This window comes from Euwallacea fornicatus, chromosome 20 (assembly GCF_040115645.1).
Source record: "Euwallacea fornicatus isolate EFF26 chromosome 20, ASM4011564v1, whole genome shotgun sequence".
NCBI lineage: Eukaryota > Metazoa > Arthropoda > Insecta > Coleoptera > Curculionidae > Euwallacea > Euwallacea fornicatus.
Window position 1 is genome coordinate 2,652,047 of NC_089560.1, and position 23,491 is coordinate 2,675,537.

The following is a 23,491-nucleotide window of genomic DNA, read 5'->3' on the forward strand; positions in this document are numbered from 1 at the left end:
GTAAATAGCCCAATCAATTAGCTATGCTTTTTACACGGTTTTTTTGCGTCCGATGGGTCTTGCAGGTAAAATTTAAACCTTTTGTATCTCCTATTTTATTGTTTTGAAAAAGCCACTTACCTTTGAGTTATTGTTGTCTCGAATTAGCATAATATGTTACGTTACATATTTTACACTCCTCACGTCACTCTCAAAAACACAAATTTGTTATTGTTTTTACTGCAATAAATGTTCCAATTGTCCACCATTTGAGTCCATGCAGGGAACGACAGCGTTTTAACCAATTTTCCCGTACACAAAGAAAAATTCGACTCGTCGAGCTGGATATGTTCTTCCTGGTAAACGATTAGCGCGTAATCTTCGGAATTTTGTAACGCCTCCCTGTAAATCAAAAGAATTTCTTAATTCTCGCGTAACGAATACATTTCCGTGTACGTACTGTTAATAAGCCGGAATAAATTCGCGTACTAATAAAAGGTCAGGTCTTATCAGCTATCAGGTATTAAGGAATTGCAAAAAATATTCACAACAAAAATAAACTCCGTGCCCTTGAACACATTCAGTGTGGTGTTGTCGCTTAAGTTTCCTTTTTTTTCCGCTGAAATTGTATTATTGGTTATTAATTAAATTTCAAATTGCTTCAGCAATGTTATTGTTGAATAATTTTAACTTTTTGTTGCACGACAAAAAATCACCACCTGTCAATAATGTTTTTTTTGTCATTTTATTAAAATTAAAAATAAAATTATCTATTAGGCTGTCGACCTTTGCTTTCAAGATGATGTTCTCAATCATTAATTATATTTACAAAAGTTATTTCTTTAACACTTTATGTAATTCATATACGTATAATAATCTGCCGTTTGAAGGGATGTTTATGACTTAGGACTAAGTATAGCCATTCAAAAAAATTGTGTTAAGTTTAACGCTTATATTGATCGCTAAACTACTAGCAAAGAGACAAATTTCGTTTGTGGATCAATGGAACGATTATCAGTTTCATGGGGGATTGTTAGATGGCACGAGAAGCTCTATAAAGGAATAGAAAATAAAAATACCGAATTTCTTCAACTGGCTTTTCACTGTTCTTTTCAATATAGCTACTGAAACTTTTTCCAAAATTATTGATCTACAGATTCATTTAAAAGAGTACGTGAAGATTGATCTCTTTCAATGATTAGACTGATTTATACAGCGTGTAGCTTAAGGAGAGGTGTTTCTTTTTAACACGATGTAAACTTTCAACAACTAAGCAAAACTTTTATGTAACATTTTTCTGAAATATCACAAACAACTGATTTATGGGTGTATCAGTTTTTAATCGAACTTTGTTATAACACGAGGAGGTATTTTGTTCGCTGTAGCCGGACGTTCGTTATATGCGATTTTAGTATTCTTTGCGAACATAGTTTATGTCTAATACATATACTATGTTCGTCTTGGCTGACGTTAATTTCGTCCATTTGAAGGGTCGTTCATAAGGGGTGCGAACTAAACCTAGACATATGCATATTAATTTTATACAAGATCAAATGGGCATCGATAAATTTATAGATTACTCAAGTTGTAATATTCAATAGTAATAAAATGTACCTGATGCAGTCCAAAATCGTGCAAAATCGACTACAATTCAATATATGGGGATTCCCCGGTGTCGATATCATCTCGACAACAAATACCCTAAAAATAATTTAATAACTTTCTCAGAATTGTCTTTTTAATAGACATTACTTCGTTATAACAAATCGGACCTGCTAATTCTTTATAGAAAAGCGCTCGCTAAAACCGATGTTTCATTATAATTCAGGCTCGTTATATGCGAGTTTGAGGTTATACCGATATGGCACTGAGCAGAACCTTCTTGCATAAGCTGAAAATATTATTTTAAAGCGAGGCTACGGTCTTCCAAAACTAGAAGTACTTCATTTCGCAAAAGGCTTCTTACCCGCTCTTTTACGGTTGCCCAAATAGTTTTCCTGGAAGTTGAACTTGTACCAGACATTTTAACTGAAGATTCAAGTTGAAAGTAAAGTTCTCTTATTAAATAGGGAATTTCTGTGCTTCCAGAGTAGAATTTTTCACGTCTCCCTAGCAACACTAATCGAAAATGCAAAAACAGGCTCAGTTACCACTATTTCTTGGGATTCGTAATCTCTTGCACAGCCTACGATGTGGGGTGATCTACTCTTTTTAAGTAATTTAGTTTGTCTCTTACGGTTCACCTGCTTTGTTTATTATGATATTAAGGGATATTGACTCCTACATAGTACATAGCAAAAAGTAAATGCTTTAGTTAAACTTCTTATATTTAAGTTATAAATAATGTAATATTAACGGTCTTCTACCTAAATTCAAATTCAAACGCAGATTTTGAGGTTATGTTGTGACGAACGAAAGAGACATCTGGAAGAAGGACCGCAATATTATCATCCTTTCTCTCTCTGTAAGTTACACATATTCCATCCTTGTCTGGCATTTACCTGAGCGGTTTAGAGCTCTGTCTTACTTATAGTGACACATTGACCCATTTTCTTCCGGGCTATCGCTTTATTAAAGAGGATATCTCCTTTAGCGCGCGCTAAACAGTTCGCAGTGGAATGTCTGGAATGTTGACGTTACGTAATATTTGGAAGCGCCATGTGTTTTCCATTTAACTGTATTCACCTTGAACTGACCTTCGCGATAGATTGTGAAGGTAAACGGGAATATCTTAATATTAAAAAATTCTTTTTGGCTAATTTCGCTTTTAGTCTAATGTTGTTTAACTATTTAACTTAAAATAAAAAGAAATCTAAACAAAACAAAATTATAAAAACTGTCGTAAATGTCCCCCTACCGAAATACAGGGGTCTGCTCTTTGCAAATGACGATTTTAAGAAATTTGATTAAATGTTAGGGATTGCTTTAGATAACCGATGATTGACTCGAATCAGTATTTTTCCTTACTTCTTTTACGTTCTTAGTTCGCATCCATAGATATTTTTACACATTCTTCAAAAAGAACGAGAGATATGAAAGTACAGTCGAACACACTTCTAAAGAACACGAGGAAACCAGAGAATTTGGTAGCAATAGTCGGGAGTTCGTTATATCCTCTTCTAGTTAAAACATGCATGTAGAGAGTGTCTAGTTTTCGACACTTTTGCAGGGTATTTCCGCTATTATTCCGGTTCAAGGGTTGGGGTTTTTGCAAACCTGTGTCTCTTTTTTGTAAAAGAAACGATGCCCTAAACAGATTTATCATGACTCTTGGTTTTTGAAGTACAGGGCGAAATTGAAAATTGTGCATTTTCAGATACCTCTTGTAATTTAGTTTTCTTATAAGTTATCGACTAGATAAAAACGGAATCTTACATATTTTTTTATATAGCATCTAGTGAAGTACTCAGTTTTCCCCCCTATATCCCCCATTTCTTTAGAAAATTTCCAAAGTTCCGATTTCTTGAATGAAACGTCCCGTGTGTTAATTGGTAGTTACGTTCTATACACTAAGAACTTATGTATATGTGTGTATGTGTGTGTGTATATAATACATATAGAATCATACTATTTATTTTACATTTTAAAGTAGTTAGTCATTTTATTTTCTACTTGGCTGTTAATAAGAAAATGTCTTTCAATGTAGCCATATAATTTGTCGAAAATCGGTTGTTAGCAAATCGTTATCCATTTTGGTATACTTTTCTACATCAATATTCTTATGCTTCTTAATACACTGTGACAATGGAACATCTTCTTCATCATCTTGACCTACGAGTTTCTCTTACTGCCCATAATCCAAAATCGAGCAAAATGAAGTACGTTTCAACAGATGGAGATTTCCGGATATCGAGATCATCCAAAAAAAAAAAAAAATGTTAAACTAGCCTTATAAATTCTTCAGGTTAGTATTCTCAATAGACATTAGTTCGTTATAACCAATCGGGCCTGCAGATTCTCCTTCAAAAAGGATTCGCTAAAACCGATCCCTCGTTATAAATATGGTCATTATATCTGAACAATTGTAACACTGTACTGAATAGATGTTCTGTACTTTCTCGACATTTACTTCGTTAAAAGCGAACCCTTCATTATAACCCAGGTTCGCTATAACCAAGTTTGAGTGTACATACATATATTTCTGTATAAAATCTAACTTCATCCCTGCATAAAATAGTAGGGTAAGCAAAATTTCATTAAAAATTATCAATTATTATAGAAACGCAAACAAGATTTAATATTTTCTGTTTTTATGCAGTTTACTGTTTATGTTTACGCAGATTTAAAAATCGGTCGTGAAGCTCGGTCCGAGGTGTCATTTTGATAAATATGAATATTATTAAAGTGATGATGATCCGTAATTGCTCTACCAACGAATCGGTTGATATGCCGTTGGCATACGGGGAGCGTTGCAAGAATGCCGTCGCAGCTTCGGGGTTGCAAGTACGCCGATCGTTTTCCATTAAGACCTCATCCTGCAGCCCGAAGATTTATTTATCTTGTTGGAAGACCTCATGAGACCGGAAATCTAAAAGCAGAGCATGGCGGATATACTGGAAGACTTAAGCCATCTAGGATGGCACAGATTGACGAGTGTATTTAAATATCGTTCGAGATGATTCACCAAGGGCCGAGAATTTTGAACACCTTTGTAACCAGTGCCGGAGTGAGTAATAATTTGAAGTTTGGTATTTATTGATAATTTATGCATGTTTCGGTTGCATTTGAGATTTTGAAAAAATGTTACATAAAGATTCTGCGTAGTTTCTTAAGGCTTATTTCGTGTTAAAAGGGAAATCCCTACTTAAGATATACCCTGTATAAATTTAGTCTATAGTCATAGAATTTGTGGACTCAGTGCAATATGAAAATAGCTGATTTGAAGTTCAAGTCTGTTTAAACATAGGTGGGAAGGACGTATTCAATTAGTAAAAATTGAGACCAGGAAATTAATAAAAACTTAACCACCCAATTTTAAGTACTAACTACGTACGTTCCTGGTAAAATTCTGGAACTAACAGTTTGAGTCTTAATAAAGTACCACCATATGGTAAATTCGGAATATATGTAAGGATTTGTTCATTTTACTCTTAAGTAAAATTCGTTTTATTAACAACCACCCTTAAACAGTTGGATTAAAGGAGAATGAAAGGCCCCTTCAGTCACTTGTCCCGGCGTGACACGAATACGTAGGAAAAGATATAATTTAATCCTCCTTTGTCCCAGACTGTATCACTTTATGAGTGTTTATTTTCACTCTGTCATGTCCCAAACCCCTTTATTCTTCGTTTCTTTGCCATGTAATTTGTTTTTTGCCACATTCTGGATAAGAACAAACCTTGTTACTGCATAGGAACGGTTTTGTGAAGGGCACGTTCTAAAGATATAATTGTTTTTGGCGTTGTGGTTATTAATGCACTTTAAGTCACCTTGAAAGCCAAATTACGAAAGTAGGTGCACCAGGAACTCAATTTGCATGAAAACTGCATGAGATTCAATTTTCGGTGAGAATTTTTTGATGATTAAATGATAAACTTGTGTTAAGAAATATACTAGCGAACCCACAAGAACGCATCGGCAACTTTAGGATTTGCATAGTTTTCTTTGTAAATCTTTGAGGAATGTTCAATAAAAACACCAAAACATCACTTTAAAGACAAGTTTAGTTAAAAAAAATTACAAATATGATTTATTACTACTCAGCATTTTCCTGTTTTTGTCTTTTACTCAAACCAATTTTGTCCTTCATATTCGTGAGAGTCTCTTTTTGCTTTTCTTTCATCCGCTTTATTACTTTTGGTGCCACGTTGGTTTTGCCTTCCTTCGCGTCTGCCTCATTATTATTGGACCCAATATCATTCAGTAATTTAGCAGGTTGATCCGTGGTTGGCGACATCTTCACTATGAGTGAACTGGATTCGGGTGCTTGGGTTGTTGTACTGCTACTGGTCGATGCCACATTTTCCTGAGCTTTATGGACTAAACCCAATTTTGAGCTTCCGATATCAATCCTGCTATGCAAATTTTGTCTACCAATTCCGGTCTTGTGCGCAGGTTTCCCGTTTGCTTTCCTGAATTTTTCTATCAGCTCTTCCTGTTTGGTTTTGAATTGCTCGATTAAATTGGTTTTATCATCCGGCTCAATGTTGGCTCTAGCTTTTATTAAAGGCCTCCCTGAGGCCATTCTGGCCTTGAAATCTTTGAGACGTTCTTGAAAGTCTTTATGATATCTGAAAATTGCTTGCTCTGAATAATGGTGAAAAATGTAGGTAGTGAAGACTTACATGGGTAATTGATGTTTGGGCAAAAGAACAGCTTTTCGACTATGGTTGGGAAAAATCAGTGTTTTGGGTTTTTTAGTTGTGATCTGTATTTTCCTATGTGCCTTCTTTAGCAAGTCTTGAACAGTATCTCGTTTCCTCCTTTCTGGTACTGAACTGCTATCTTTAATTTTTTCAAAAATTCTATGAAAATTCAACTAAACACCATATTATTAAGGAATACTAACCATGTCTGCAATTGCATTGTGAAAGGTTTCCATTGTCTTGGTTGCACGTAACATCACAATTGTTTATGGCGATTTTTGATGGAAAAGCACTAAGTGATCCTGCAATTTAAAAAATATTATTTTCTTTTACAAATACTTTAATCAATCGAAACAGACCCCAGTAACATGCGATTATAAAAATTAAACTCAGCATATACCGCATTTTAATGGAGTATAACTTAATTTGATTCAGTTCGATGCGAGCTCATTTAATTGCGAGTGTGTTTAAGTTTGCACAATATTGCAGATATTGCTGATGAAGCTGTTTTATTGAAAATATTATGGATATATTAATAAAATTCAAGTAGGTAAATATTGCAATAATTGAATAAAGAAATGGGTCATTATGGGGATTAATGAGAACACTAAATTTTGTATGTAAGTGTATACAGAGCGTTTCAGAACCATAGGGTTAGAGTTCTAAGGATTGTGCACTGCAACAATAGAGGACATCTGAGTATAACAACCCGTGTCCGCGAATGTCTCCCTAAGGCGCTACGGCCTTGTGATGCTTTGAGACAGTTATATGCAAACATATTTTTTTTGTTGAGTTTTGGTACGTGTTATTATAATTTATTTGTACAAAAGACACTACAGTAACTGCTTAAAATGTCGTACTTGAACTTCATTGCACATGTTTATCGAAGCTCGATAAAACACAGCTTGACGCATAACTGCCTTAAAGCTTCATAAGGCTGTATCGCTATAGAGAGATATTTCCGGACGTGGGTTCTTATCCCGAATTACCTTTTATCGTTGCACTGATCAATTCCTCGAAGTTTGATCCCATTGTTTTGAAACATCCTGTATAGTATGTTTGTAACTAACCTCGGATCGCCTAAAAGTTATTAAAAACTTAAATCTGTTACTGGCAGGTCCGCAATGGAATTTTTCAGTAGTAACGTACGTGCTAAAAGTATATAGGAGAATAGTTTTCCTTGTTCGCTAAAACTGTTTAATTATATCAATACTTTTGCTCTCACTCAGCGATCTATCTCTAAAATAACTCTTAATCCCTATTCTATGCTAATTGTACATTGAAATTTTACTTTAAGATGCATTCTTCCCTTTTAATATCACCACTTATTTAATACATTGCGCTCATTCTTGCATAACCCATCCTGAAACCCTGTACACCAATCATGGGAGGGGTTGGATGGGCGAAGAGCTAGGAGTGTACAGGGTATTAGAAATTGGAGCACTATGAGGATCGCAAAAACTGTTTATAGCCCTTTCCAACATCGGTCAGTTTAGGAGGAAAAGCGCATGTGCGCGTGTAGTGCATCCGGATTTTGCCCACTGCTTGGTGATGCAGGCATTCTTATGCATAAAAAGACATGTCCACCGTGGCGAGTTGACTCGACTGGTCCGAGTCGAATCAATGCGAATCGGATCAAAACGAACAAGTATAATAGCCGAATTAACAGCTCCTTATAATAAAATTATTAAATTATTATATTATATAATAACTATGTATTGTATTTTTTATTGTAAATATAATATTTTAATAACTATCTAAGTGCAGTTCTCTATTAAACATAAGTACTAATTCCCAAAAAGAAAAATGTTGGTTAACTTTAAGACGGGAAAGCAAAAAGAATAGTAATTTGCCGAAACTCGCATTAAAGTCGAATTAAGATGAGCGTCTAGCAGGGCTCTTCTTTATAGATTTTTGCATAAAAAAGCTTTTGAACTGATGTTGAAGCTGAACACAAGCTTTTTAAGTGCCAAATTCAAAAAATGTTTAAATTTGAATTTAGATTAAGGGACGATATGGGGACATATGCTCTAACTCGAACGAGAAAAGAGCGTTATTCTTGACATGAAAGCAACGTATACGAAAATAGAGTTATCTGTTCAAGAGTCAATTGACGTTTTTGATTATATATTATCGGAAAATTTTGGAAAATTTGCGCTAATCACTCCATAGTTCATCAATGAAAATCGTCGATAGAGGACTTAAACTATGTTTTTGTTCACTTCATAACAACCCCGCCTTATTACATATACATTTCGGTGAGCTTGTAATAACAATTTCTCCGACAAAATATTTCCATAGAAGCTAACAAATTAGAACAGATCCGGCAATCAAGTAAATGGCTTCCTGTGCTCTAAAGGCGAAATGTTTAACAATGGTAATGGAACTGATGACCGAGCCGGAAGTTTAGGACAAACCGTACGATTTAATTTATCTTAATGATGGAAATATGGAAAAGCGTCACGGAGTAAAATGGAAAACTGAACCCAAATTCCGGACCCAGAAACTTTGCTGGGTTATGGAATTCGTTTTGTCTCGCACTGTTTCAGGTCCCATTATGTTGCTCTGGGCCTCAGTTCAACTCATCTCGTAGGATATTGGGTTACAATGACAGCACTGTTTTATGGCAAAACTGCAGCCCCAAATGAATTACTGACCTAGCAAAAAAGCTCATTATTACTGCAAACTTTGCCGGAAATGAAATTCCGAATTGGAGCTTCGGATGCTACGGCATAAAATTACTGGAAAAAAGTCCCTTCCAAGATTCTTCCAGAGCAACTTTTTCATATAATTTAACTCCTTCCGTCATTCGTGTTTAATTTGTCCATTCCAGGCCTTCCGCGGGATGACTTTGATGCATTTCAGCCTTTGAATATGCCAGCATAATGGAAAACTTTCTAGCACAGTTTCCCCCTTATCGCTTAACTTTCTAAACGTTGCTTCGGACTTTATGAAATAGACGAACGTTTTTACGACTGTTATCTCTTTTTCGGTTCTTTTTTCGGTTTTTTGGACTTATTTAACTTTAATTAAATTGGGTTGCTATATGTAACAGTACAGCAGAGATTTATATGGAAAACTCGTTTCCTCATCAAAATACGACCACTTTTTTAGGGATCCTGCTCGCTATTAGGGAGAAAATTTTCTCCGTTCAACAAATGTGTAATTGTTCAATGAATAATTGAACAGGCAATCTCAATTATTCTGCTCTCTAGCTTCTGTTCTATTAGCGTTGCACTGATAGTTGCTTTTTTATTTTTCCCTTTCTACTTCATCAGAGTGCCCATGGCGGCATGTTGTTCTTCAATAGCCCGCATGTAGGCTTATAATCACTGACATAAATTACATTCCTGAATTTGATGTTTGAAATAAGCTTACAGGCCTGCATTCAAAATCCAAATAACTGGAATTCAGGCTTTGTTCATACAGGGTGGTAAGAGGTTTGTGCCCTTTGTACGCTTCAAAGTGCAATAGTCAGGAACAAAATCATTTCCGATCTAAATTATAAATCACATTAAGGAAATATAGTAAGACTCCGTGGTGACTTGTCGAAGTGATATATTATTAGCTATTTAAAATATGTACAATATGTTATAAAACCCACTAACAATAATTATTATAATAATAATTTACGCACAAATGAATCGAAACTGTTTACATCTTCGTTTCCCCGGTGCAACAATAAATTTACGACCAGCGGGCGTTGTTCGAGGTTTACGGCCGATCGCTCTTGGCAATGGGTCGTAAAGTAAAAATCACGTCTGTTAATTTTTTAACTCCTTTTAATCAAATAATCAAGTATACTATTAAACTACTAGCATGTAGAAGAATAAAAAAATATTATTTGTGCGCAAAACATTGTACGTACCTCCGACTAAAAAGAGGATTACGCCCTAGACCGAATAAAGGTCCTCTGCTTCGCGTCGGTCCTCATACTCGACTGCAGGTGTAATCTTCTTTTTGCCCGTTACACGCAAATAACTATAACGCAATTGGTCTATGAATGTTAACGCTTATAGTTGCCCTGTGTGCCCAGAATTTAAGATCTAACAATTTAATTCATAGTGACATTATCTACGGTTCCTGCAGCTTTCAGTATGAACAATGAAATGGACTTTACATATTACACTGAAATCCAGACAGTTCCCAGAAGCACAACGACCCCGCACATTGAATTTCCGTTGAAACTATTGAGAATGATATATGAAATTGAATGGATAGAGATGGTGAATTGGGACGTTCATATGAGTGATCATTCAATGTTCAGTAATGCACCTACCAATATGAAACCTCACCAAAATTTGAAATAACCCGTTATTTTAGTGAAGCTAAAAAGGTGACTTTGTCGACAATAAATAATAATACCTGAGGCGCCTAAACATTCATTCCGTTAAAGAGTTCTTGCAGACATTATAAATTTCATATTATTAGAGTATCAGGCAAATCATACTTATAATAGTTGCTGTTTTCCCTTCTAATGCAAATTTGGCTGTTGTAGGTACTTTAAAAGAAGCAACCATCAGAATCCTACCTAACCCCTCCTAGGTCCCCCTTAAGAAGTAAATGTGATTGACAGTCTTACACCTGCATTACACTTCTAGGATCCTGTAACTGTCCTATTGTAAAAAAAAACAAAAAAAATGGCAGTGATTAATAACTCTTCCTTTATCAGTGCTCCCTACATCCCTCTTCAAACCACCCTCTCACATACAGTCTTTACATTATCAAATTTCTAATTGAGCGACGCTTTATTGGTGATGTCAGTGATAAACTGAGGATGACCGGACCGTTCCAAAAGTTCTCCACTCTGTATTGAAAAGTGGCGGTAGGACATGTAGTCTTGAGGTACCGTGGGTTGCTCACGTTTCAAGGCACGACGCTGTTTCTTAACCTGCAACTGTCCAGCTTTAAACTCACATTAAATAATAAGGGAAGACAGAATTCACCTTTAAGTAGCCTAAAATTGACACCAAAAGAATGAAGACTACGAATCCCAAGCAACACCCTATAATCAGTCCCAATCTCCTCGTAAGAATCGACTGCGTTCCTATAGAATGGTCTTGAAGAGTTGTCATGTTTAGAGCCCATAAGGTAGAAACCTACGATTTAAATGATACTTATGTAAATAATTTTTCGAAAAGTGTTTCTCACTCACCTCAGCACATTTGCTCGTAGATGAGTCTTCAAGAAACGGTAGAATATCTTCTTCAAAGACGAAAAATCCGCTTTCTTTGGACGATTTTCTGAGAGAGAGGCTGGACTCCGCAGTTGCTCTTCGTTTGGTTGAACGCCAGTTTCCAAGGGCCAGGACGCAAATGTGGTATTTGGTTCCTGGGTATAGGTCTGTCAATTTTAGGGAGCGAGATGATTTATCCAGGGCCTTCCCTTTAACCTGAAAAAGAAGGTGCGGAATTAATATATTTTCGTCAACGAAATTAAATGGCTCATTGTGGAAGTATGAAAATCCAGAAGATGGTTACCAAAATATATTATCTTTTCGCGTTGTCTCAAGAATCTTTCCGTTAGTTGTTTCAGAATCTGTCCCATAGCACTTTACAAATGTTCCTTATACTTGTGCACTCGTAGCCGAGGTTGATCTATTTTTAAATATGCTCATAAAACCATATTGATTTTGTCATTTCAATGAGTTATTACGATTAGTTAAGTTTTCACAGAATAACTGGCCAGCATTTTCCCTTAAGACCATTTTTGGCTGGTCATCCGACCGTGGTACTTCTATCCAGATTTGGAGGATACCTAATTCTTCATTGCCTTGCGCAGTATTCTTCTTTGTATACGAGAAGTTCTTTGACTTGTAACTCAATGAGCAATTCGATTCTATATGTTGGCTGGCCAAAAGTGAGATCGGATGGAGATAATGATAATACAAAATTTCTATGTTTTCTTTCACCTTGGACTTCTCCAGCCTCAGATTATCTCTTTTTTGTCAAACTCTTTTTCTAGCGTAATATTTTCTAGGCACAAGTTCCTATTCGTTTCGCAGCCCATGGTTTCAAGGGCAGAATTTTCGTTTTTTTTTTTTATTAAAAATATTACTGAATATTTCCAAAAAACGTCATTTTCGTTAAACTACCCTGTATCTAGAAAATACCTCACTCGACTTGAATCAGATGAGTTGCGTTTCAAAGACTGTGTCTACCAGAATCAGTGGATAACTGATACAGAGCTTGTGAAAAGTATTGCGACGCTTTTAAAACTTTCATATACATGGTATTTTCTAAAACGGCTTAAACACCTATTTTCATGTAATTTTATTTAAAAAAGGCATTTGATGCCTTCTTTTCGAGGTCTAATGTTTTGTCACCTCTACCTAAGTATACCTACTAACTTTTTATTTTTAGATGGAAAGGTAACCATTTCAGTAGGTATATCAAATGAAAGGTAATTCAATAAGGAACACAACGGTGTACTCGGAACTAATATTGCATCTACAGTTTCTTTGAAAAATAAAATTATTACACACAAAGTAAAGTAACTCACCATTACGTCGAACATAATTGAAATTCCTACAATAGGTGCTCGAATTGGGTTCTAGTAAGAATTCGGCGAGGCCTCAGTCGTTCCTCGAACTCTTTTATGCGATTATGTTATCCGGTGTTATTTCGGTTATTAATTCTAATTTTGTTTGAAGATTTAAATCATCTAAATTTAGTGGCCCATTTTCATGAAAGGAACATTTTAAGTGACCCCACAAAAAATCGAGGGGTGTTAGATCTGGAGATCGTGACGGCCATTACGTTGTGCCTCTTTTACCGATCCATGTAAGGAAAATCCCATCGAGATGCCCAGTCATGGCATAATGTGGTGACGCACCAGCTTGTCGGAACCAAATATTATTGGCTGCTTGTTCCCCATCTTTTCCAGGAAAAAATTTCGGCAATTGATGGAACTGTTTCGTCTCGCAACAACTGCAAGTATGGTGCGTTGTTGGAGTTCCTCTCTATGGAATGTGGACCGACGAACTGGTGGTCAATTATGCACAATCAAACATTGAATTTTTGCGGATTTTGTACAAATAGAGTCTGCATCCAATGAGGACGGCCTATAGACTTGCAGCGAAAATGACGTTGATGAGTACATCCATATAAGCAAAACGTTTCTTCATCCGAAAATGAACTCCTAGAATAGAACGTATTGTTCTGAATGCCTTTTTGTTGCTTCAATTCACAAAGTTTCATCCTGCTACTAAAATCTTCAAGCATCAACTCTTGGGGTCGGTAAATTTGGTGTGGATGAAATTTTTTTGGTTTTAAAAGATCGAGTCTGCCGGCAGGCTGTAGGGGGGTTTTCTTCAAAATACAAAAACAAAATGTCGGGTGCTTCATCGCCGCCAGTTGCAGCTCGGCATCCTCCACATTTTGGAGCAGCTTTCACATTCTCAATTTGTAAAATTTGTTTGTTCATCCGACCAATTACACCTTTATTAATAAATCGGTCTGGATATTTGTCATCAAGTACGAGACGCACTTTTTCGTGAGTTTTTTTGCGATCTCCGTTATCGCAAAAAGATTAAGATTTCTTCAGTTCTTTGCTTCTCAGATGAACGATCCATTTTTCTGATATCCCGACTGTGTCCACTTTTAATGAATTTTATAAAAGCGGAGAACATTTTGTATCCGAAAAATTGCTTACATCGAGGACGATTTGAAATTTCTACGTCTTGACGTCATCTTTCCAATCTCTTGCAAAGTGAAATGAGAATGGATTTTCCATCTTGGGCGCGCAGATTAAAACTTCAAAGTTTTTTTTATGGATATGGACTTCGTTCAATTTTTTTCAAAGAAAGCTGCACATCCAATTTCAGTTTTGACTGTACCGTTGTGTCCCTTATTGATTTGCGTTTCAATTAATATACTAGAATGGACACCTTTCCATTTGAAAATAAAAAGTTAATAGGGGTAGCTGGACAGGGGTGAAAAGTTTGAACGCGGAAAATAATGCAGTAAATGCCTCTTTTTTCTTTTTTTAATAAAATTTTGCATGTATAAACATTTTTTTTTTAACTATCGGATTTACGAAGGTTATTAACGTGCTACAATGCTTTTGACAAGTGCCCTGTTTACATCGATCTTTGCCGATTACACCTCGACTCTACGAGGATCAGAAACAGTAGGTACCTCCCCGTTTATCCAATTTCCCCAATATTGTTAAACTTCAAATCTAGTTACGCAAATTCTTGTTTTTGTAACGTTCACCCCATTTTTATTAGCACGACAGTCTGTTCCTGGATAAACTCAAAAAGATATTTATCTAACATAAAACATCTTGTAGAGTCGGCAGAGCGGTAACATAAAAACAACTTCCTAGGTTATTTCCCTTTAAAATATTTGCTTGTCGTCCCATCCTCGGTTAGAATAAAAGAAATCGTTATCTAGAGGAGCACGATTGCTTCGGACTTATATTCCTTTCAGATTGAATTGTTTTTCCGTAAAAGAGCACGTTCTTGAACGGCACCGGATAAGCTTTTAAAATAGGTTGTATTTGTAAGGATTTAAGACTTTGAGCTGACGTGTCTTTTTATGTGGACCGCACGATTACCTCGAAATGAAATATTTTGTTCTATCCCTAGGAAGATCCGCTTATGCGAAACAAATGGAGCAAATTTCCGGGCAATCTTACCTCATCCGCGCTGTCTGTGGAGTAATATGTTATCTGATAGCCGTGCAATCCAGAGTGATTCCTGCTTTGCCAGGAAACCACCACCGAGAACGGCTGGATGTCTTGGATGGCCAGTTTTATCACAATGGGCTGGTTGCAAAATTGTTCCGGATCTAGTTCGACGAACACCTTTCCTCGGAGGGCCTCGGGAAATTCGCATTTTAGATGTTTGTCTTGCGGATGATTCAGCTGCTTCCTGTGGTCCTTGTACCACTCCCACAACTCCTCAGAGTCGCAGTTGCACATCAGAGGGTTTCCTGGAAAAGATGAAAAAAATTTACAATAAGCGGCATTTAATCGCGACAACGCGGTGTTTACCCACCTTCAGCTCGAACGCTCTTAACTTGGGTCTCCAACGGTTTTAAAGCCTCCAAAGGAATCTGCTCCAAATAATTCTTGCTCAAATCTAATACCCAAAGCCTTCTCAATTGCTTGAAGCAATCTCCTACTATCAGCGATATCCGGTTTCCTTGCAAGTACAGTTCCACCACATTCGAGAGGTATTTGAATGTTTCGCTTTTAAGCCTAAATATCCTGAACTTTAAAAACCAGGCAGAGAGGAATTCCAATAAATGTACCGTGTAATTCGATTGTAAGAAATATCCAAGATATGCAGCGAACTCAAATCCTCGGGAAAATCGTCCAAGTCACCCAATCGATTATGGGTCACGTTAAGGATTCGCAGACCGCTTAATCCGTATAAACGTTCCTGCGGTATGATTTCTATTTGATTAACCCCCAAATCAAGGGAGATTAACTGATGAAGCGAACTGAAGGCCCCCGGGGATATTTTCAGGATTTTATTATGGCTGAGGTGGAGATGGAGCAGGGAGGGAAAAAGTTCAAATTCCTTGCTAGTTATTACTATCAGGCCGCTGTACTCCAGGTGCATCTAGTTAAAAAATATGTCAGGAGATTAGCTAGAAGTTCATAATAGCGGATAGTTTACATATTTTCTTTTACCATGATTTATTTACGAGATATTTAATAATTTTTGATAAATTTTTTTTTTACGCTTAATTTCCTGTTTACATCTAATAGGGAAATCTGATATAAATATTTCAAAGCGCGCTCAATATCCTTTATAGCGAGCTTTAAGCGTAACATGAAAAAAAGAGACCCAGGGTTCTCCTTTGTGGGTTTGGCCCACGTAGATGGTTAAAAAGACGAGAATCAGGCGGAGATATTAAAAATAATTTTTTATATGTTCTTTTACGTCTAATATCCTGCTTAAGTCTAACGGGGGAATTTGACATACATATTTCAAAGCGGGTTCAATATCCTGTAAAGCGAGCTTTAAACGTAACTCAAAAAGGAGACCCAGATATCTCCTTTGCGGGTTTGGCCCACGTAGATAGTTAAAAAGAGGATAATCGGCCATTGTAAAAACACATTCTTGTGAAGAATCCAAATCTCGTGGTACATTGTCCATCTCGATCGATTCAACATAAAAAGATGTAGGTGAAGGCTTTTTTCTTGTGCCTGCCATATTCAATTAAAAAAAAAAATTCAGCCAATCCACCCTTCTTGGCTTTATCTCAGCAATTCATCGGCCATCTGATAATGATAATTCTTATCGCTGTTCCCCCGGAAAGGGACCATTGTGGGATGTTTGCTATGGAGACAATCCAAAAAACCAAGAACTTTAAAACTGATATATTATACATATATATGAACCGCTTTAAACATTCGTATCTCGGACTCGATGTGTATCAAACGGGAGATTTAAAATGAAAAAGGTTATTGTTACAAAGCAATCTAATGTTGAATTTAGATAGACCCTTGGTCAAGTTATTTATTGTGTCCGTTGGCGCCATGAATGCACGAGAATATATTCGTCGGCGACGAGGTCAAAGCGAAGTTTTTGTCATCCGTATCGCTGATTTCTGAGGTTGATAATTGTCATGATTCTTCAGTTTATCATAACTTATTTCAGAGCGAAAATTGAGCATTTTAAAAACGCATTACGGTAATTTCTTTAAAGATCTTTTAAATCGGAATTTGATGAAGCGCCACGTTTCGAAAGTGCATCATCAGTTTTTTGCTTTGCCTCAACAGTTGTTTCTGCACTTCATCAGACCGAGATTCATTAGAGCACCGATGTGGTCGTTATTTCAACTCCCAACAGCAGATAAAAAAATAATCTAGATTGGCATTCATTATTATTTTTAAGAGTGACTGTTTATTAAATAAAAATTAAATATCCACCTTGGTATAATCCTAAAACGTGTTTTTTTTTTGACTAAATCAATGCAATCACCTGTCGATAGGCCATAAATCAAATCTCTCCTGATTACCGCAGAGAAAATTCGTATGAATAGAAAACTTTCGATTTTCGAATTTCGAAAAAGAAGGAAGGCCCAAGGAGATACGAGGATCGCCCCAGAATTACCCGCACTAACACTAAAAAATAAATAAATAAATGGAAAATATCGTATTGTTGCTCAAAATAATTTTTTTTTAGATTAACGCACTCCCTTCTATGCTCTGTTAAGAGTAAGAAGCTTCGAATGTTTAACCACAGCCATCGGCGTCGAACTCCATCTCATTATTATTTGGAAATCTCTTTCCACTGAGCCATTTTTTCAAGCCTGGAAACAGAAAATAATCTGAGGAGCTTAAGTCTGGCGAATAGGGTGGGTGAGGTTAAAATTCGAAAGCAAGTTGATTGATTTTGACCATCGCGATGACGGAAGTGCGGACCAGTGCGTAGTCTCGATGAGACAAGACTTTCGTTTTCGCCAAATGTGTTCGTTTTTTCCTAATTTCCTCGCTCAAATGGTGCAATAAATTTTTATAATATTTTCCACTTATTGTTTTTCCTGTCGGGAGATAGTCAATAAAAATTATTCCACGTGAACCCCAAGAAACTGACGTCATTACTTTTCCTGCAGATAGAACGGTTTTCGCCTCCTTTGGAGCCGATTCGCCCCTTCAAGTTTTTTCATAGCTCTTTCGTCACAGGTGTGAAGTGATGGACCCACGTTTCATTCGTGGCTATGAATCCACGTAAAAACTCAGCTTTATTATTATTGCTGCTGAACTTTACCAAACACTCCCCTAAAACGTTCTCACAGCGCGGTTTTTCTTCAATTGTGAGTACCGGCGGTACTCATCTTGCTCACAGTTTTCCCGTATTTAGCTGTTCGGTTAAAATGCCACTTTCTGAAATGCCTATCGTTTAGTATAGTTTTGTGGCTTTTCACCGTAATTTATGGAGTGGTCAAATCTGCAGCGTCATTGGGTTAACCACTGCGGAATTGGTCTTGGCAGCTAGTACGACCGTATTTAAATTCTGTCACCCCATATTTTACAATTGTTAACGAAGGACCGAATTCCCCCAGAGTAGAATTTAACTTCGCTTCGATATTGGATGGAAAAGACCTTTCAAACGAAAGCATTGAATCACGTATCGATGATCAATTTTTCCCATATTCACAAAACCTCGAAAACCGTTCACTAAAAATGGCTTCAAAACAAACGCCAATCAACGTAGCCCACAAAATTTTAGTCATAAGTTTTTTGAGGTTAGGTCTATGTAATGTTTAATTAAAAGTCGCCATCTATCTGTCAGGTCGGGCACTTCTGGGAGTAACCTTTTATCTGCAAAGCGAAGCATAGAGTAGTGGCCAAAAGTAGATGGACAACCAGAATTTTTCAATTAATTAATTCATTTTTCAATTGAGTTGCTCCCTATTTGTCGCAAAACACGTTACAAAAAATAATAAACAAATGTTGACAGTTACTTTATTGTCAATAAAAAAATAAATACTTGGAAATCACCTGGTCGAAAGTAGAAACACGTGGTAAAGGCGGTTGAATTTCCTTCAAAATTTTAAATATATTCGAAAAATATTAGCACAGTTCGCATTTGGTTTAGTCTACAACGTGCCTTGTGATGTAAAAGTGTTCACTGATTTAAAAAAAGCGAATTGTTAAAGGTTTTAATGAAGGTGACTGGCGAGTGCAAATTGCCCGCAGGTTCGATGGTAAAAAGGGCACTATGTGGGCTATAATAAAACGATGTCAAAGAACCGGATTAATGAACCCGAAACTAAAAACTCGACGATCAAGAAAGCTAATCAAAAGAGATGTGCGGAAGATAAAGACTATTAGTTCGGAAAATCCATTCGTGCCTTCTGAGAAAATTCGATCTGAGCTGGAAGTTTTCGGAGTTTGTGTGTCTTCAAGAGTTCTAAGACCACGATTAATCGAAGAGAAATTATTTGCACGTAGGCCAGCAAAAAAAAACACTTAGTAAGAAAAATAGGGAGGTCCGAATGGAATTTGCTAGACAAAGTATTCACTGGTTCAAACAAAATTGGGAACGAATTTGCTGGGGCGATGAATCCAAGTTTAATTTGTTTAATTCCGATGGCATTCAATACGTTAGACGCCCCACTGGTCAGCTATTTAACCCTAAATACACCAAACCTACGGTTAAGCATGGAGGGGGATCGGTAATGATAGGGGGATGTTTCAGCGGTTTTGGTATTGGCCCTCTAAATAGAATAAATGGAATTATGGACAAATTTACGTACAGGTATGTACTTCGGAATGTTAAGTTCCATGATGTTGAAGACAATTTACCCATAAGATTTCATTTTCAACACAACAACGGCTCCCGACATTTCTCAAAGTTAGTTAAACGGTTGCTTAAAGAAGAAAACGTGTCGACTTTAAAGTGGCCTTCCCATTTGCCCGATCTGAATCCCATAGAAAACCTGCGACAAATTGTCGATCAAGGATCGAGAGATAAAAATTATTCAAATTGCGATGAACTGTTTACTGAAATACAAGAAAAGTGGCGAAATATCGATTCGGCAATATTAAACATACTGATTGAATCAGTGCCGCGTCGACGTCAGGAGGTCATTGACAATAATGGGTATTTCACCGAATATTAGTGCCTTGGGAAAGGTCCAAATTGATTTTTGAAATGATTTGAAGAAAATTGCGATGTTTTTATTTTCATTTTTAAATTCTCTATCTACTTTTGAACAGGTGAATTTCAAAGATTTATTTTTTTGTTGACAATAAAATAATTATCAACATTTGTTTATTATTTCCTATAACGTGATTCGCGACAAATAACATGCAAATATAGGAAACGGATCAATTAACAAATGCGTGATTTAATTGAAACATTCTGTTCGTTTATCTACTTTTGGCCACTACCGTACATAATTTTTTACGTAGAACGTATTGAAGCTTAGCTTTTGTGAGTGTTAAAGTTCGCACCACGTGACAAAAAATGAAGACGTGAAATATCGCTATTGCAAACGCATAACATTAAAAGAACTCAAAAAATACCCATTGGGAGTAAGCGAGACGATCGCATTTCATCTTCAGGCATTTCTGGCAGGATTTTGTATATTCAGGAACATCCTGAGCAGAGGAACGAGAATTGCATTTTCTACTTCAAACCACAATACTAAAGTACACACTAACTGATATTAAGAGGACTTTCCATCTACCTCTACCTATCCTTAAGTAAACTTTCTTTCAATTGAAAACTTTTTCCCTGTTCAAGAAGTTCAAACATTTAATCTAAAATCAAACTTACCTCCTCTAGCGAAGGGTAACTTCGAACGGATCCACTAATTTCGTGCATGTTTACTATAGGATTTCCGGATATATTAAGCCATCCCATCCCCGGCAGGGTAATTTCTGATAAAGCCGCGTTCGGAATGTGAGTGAATCGATTCTCAGAGAGATCGACTCTTCTGAGGAGATGAGAAAGATGGAAGAAATTCGCTGGCATGGTCGAGAGTTTATTGCCACTTAAATCAACGGATAGCAACTGTGTGAGGTTTGTCGAGCTGAAGCCCGTCAATCCAGATATTGAGTTGTAGCTAAGATCCAGATGCTTTAGGTTGGACATGCCGTTTAATCGATAAGCTTCCAACGTCGTTATCTTATTATGCGATAATGACAAGCTTTCCATCGATGATATGTTCAGTAGGGCTTGATAAGGGATTTGCGACATGTCGTTGAACTTGAGTTTCAGCTCTTTTAGGATACTAAATTGGGCGAAAATGTCTTGCTCTATTGCGCTGAGGGAATTGGAGCTCAAATCCATTTGAATCAGGTTCGTATTTTTGGACAATATTCCCACGGATAAATTGGAGAGGACGCAGTCGTCCAAGGCGATTACCTGCAAGGAAGGCAGACCGTTCAAAGCTTTCTCATCCAAGTGGCTCAAGTTATTGCGGGACAACTTTAAAACTCTTAAGCCAGGAATGTCTAGATGTCGGAGATCGGGAACAGACAATTTATTGTCGGCCAAGTTTAAGTCGTTAAGATTGTTCAGACCGCGAAAGGCATTCGGCTCGATCTTCGAAATGGAGCAGTTAACTAGGCTGAGCACCCTAATAGGCAATCCTTCCTGGAAAATCGAATCGTGTAAAACTTCCAGCGGATTAAACGACAAATCCAGTATCCTCAACTTTTTTAAATTTATTAGCGCCCTGCCCTCGATCTTCTTTATCAGATTGTGCGACAAATTTAGTTCCTCGAGCTCGTGCAGCTCGGCGAAAGTTTTCAAAGTAATTTGCTTCACATGATTGGTGTTTAAATCCAGAAACTTTAGAGTGCGCATGGCCTCGAACGCTCTGTCTTCCAGAAACGCTATGCTGTTATTGTTCAAATAAACTTTCTGGACTTGGTGTAAGTCCTTAAACCAAGCTCGCTCAATTTTCTTTAGTCGGTTATGTCCCAACCACATGATCTGAACGTTGGACTGCCCTTTTAAGGAGTGATTGTGCAACGATCTTATGGCATTGTTATCAAGCTGCACAGACACCAAGGCGGAGGCATTGTGCAAGAACACATCTCCCAGGCCTGTAATTACGTTGCCTTGCAGATTTATATGCTCCAAACTCTGCAATGTGCGAAAAGCACCCTCGTCTATTGAAGTTATTTCATTGTGCTGGAAGTGCAGCTCTAACAACTTCGGCAGCGGATCAAATACACCTTTGTGTATAGATTGGATTTTATTGTTTTGCAGTCTTACCTCTTGTAATGCCAGGGTTTTCTCAAACGTACCTGGCTCTAAATCGACTAGCCAGTTGCTGTCGAGACTTAATGAAGTTAAATTGTAATTCTGAACGAAACTGTTCCTCGGTAAATAAGGTATAAAATTGGAACTTAAATGCAATTGCGACAACCTGGACAACGTTACGAAAGCGTTTTGGTCTATTCTGCTCACGGCGTTGTCTTGCATGTAAATCATGTCCAGGCTCGAGGAGTTCGTAAAGGCATCTTCAGGGATCTCCAATATATTGTTTTCGGAAAGCAGAACCTCTTTCAGATTAGGCAGCAGCGCAAACAACCCGCTGATGTAATGCAGGTGATTGTGGCTCAAATCGATCATGCTGAGCCTCTTGTTTTGCCTAAAAGTCTTCGGGTGCAGATAAACGATCTTATTATGACTCAAATCTAGCTTTTCCAGCTGATGCAACATATGGAAGGCTTCCTCGTGGACCCGTTCAATTACGTTGTAATATAGCGACAACGTCCTCAGCGCCCGACACACTCCGAAAGTTTCGCGATTAACACTTTGAAAGAAGTTAAAACTGAGGTCCAAATAGAGCAGCGAGTCCAAATGCGAATTGTAGTTGTCAAAGGAAATGGACTTAATTTCGTTCCAAGATAAACGTAGATGCCGGAGTTTTTCCAGGCGCCCCAAGGCGTTCATGGGGAAAGATTGAAGTTTGTTTTCGGATATGTCCAGTTCGGAGAGGGTGGATTCCAGACCGGCGAATGTGTAGTCTGTGACCTGAAGTTAAGAAAATAACGGTTTTCTTCGTGTGAATCACTATATAAATAGAAGTAAAATCGATATTTAGAGGGTATTTTTGGAGGACGCCGAAATGGTTGTGGCTGTGCGAACGGTGGCTAAAAAATGGGGAAAACTCTGGAGGAAAACGCCTATCAGAGAAGAATTGGGGGGCTTTGAAAGAATATCTCAATGAAACTTTGCAGGCAAGATGGCATTCTGGCTGCAATACCTACCTATCTAACTGGGCGGCCGATTACGGAGAACCCTTAATGCCTCACCGAATCAGAGATATCTAGCAAGAAAGAAACAGTGATAAATACCAGATGTGAGAAGGACGGGGAAAGAGACAAAGGATGTTTTTAGTGAGTAAGCGTGTCACGTTCCTGTTCACCCCGAGGCTCATCACAATCCGGGCTCGGTGCGAGTGATCGCGGGAAGGGAGAAGGAAGGTATGAAAGTGAAAGCCACACCACCGCGTACCACTAAATTGGGTCTGCTTGAAGAGGCTTTTGAAACTTCGTTAAGAAAATGAGAACGACAACAGGTTTCATCGAATTTCAGAAAATTATCCAGGACTTGACTCGACTAAACTAAGTCATTGAGAAGTTAAAGACCTCCGCAGACTGGCGAACTTTAGTCGGCCGACGGCTTAATCGGAACGATCATGCACATGCACCGTTCGCTCGATTTAAAATCGCTAGTCTGCAGACAAGAATAATTCTATTTCCTCTTATTCGTACATTAC

The 23,491-nt window shown here is 37.3% G+C and overlaps 2 protein-coding genes across 5 annotated transcripts in view; both read right to left on the minus strand.

The window, feature by feature from the left end:
- Nucleotides 1–5,634: 5,634 nt before the first annotated feature.
- On the minus strand, nt 5,635–6,752 carry LOC136345494 (uncharacterized). Its single transcript, XM_066293846.1, has 4 exons — nt 6,644–6,752; nt 6,488–6,586; nt 6,264–6,423; nt 5,635–6,209 (listed from the first exon to the last, which is right to left on the minus strand). Exons 1-4 carry the CDS (start codon nt 6,687–6,689, stop codon nt 5,675–5,677), a joined length of 840 nt encoding a protein of 279 aa, XP_066149943.1. The 5' UTR covers nt 6,690–6,752; the 3' UTR covers nt 5,635–5,674.
- Nucleotides 6,753–9,825: 3,073 nt separating this feature from the next.
- Nucleotides 9,826–23,491, minus strand: part of LOC136345506 (chaoptin-like) — an 81,067-nt gene continuing 67,401 nt past the window's right edge. For all 4 annotated transcript variants that reach the window (XM_066293869.1, XM_066293867.1, XM_066293866.1 and 1 more), the window contains 7 exons: nt 20,530–22,743; nt 15,542–15,855; nt 15,286–15,488; nt 14,925–15,220; nt 11,440–11,676; nt 11,231–11,383; nt 9,826–11,175 (listed from right to left, as the gene is read on the minus strand). In XM_066293869.1, coding sequence (XP_066149966.1) covers nt 11,017–11,175; nt 11,231–11,383; nt 11,440–11,676; nt 14,925–15,220; nt 15,286–15,488; nt 15,542–15,855; nt 20,530–22,743 — 3,576 coding nt within the window. In that variant the 3' untranslated portion in view covers nt 9,826–11,016. The remainder of the gene's footprint in view (nt 11,176–11,230; nt 11,384–11,439; nt 11,677–14,924; nt 15,221–15,285; nt 15,489–15,541; nt 15,856–20,529; nt 22,744–23,491) is intronic.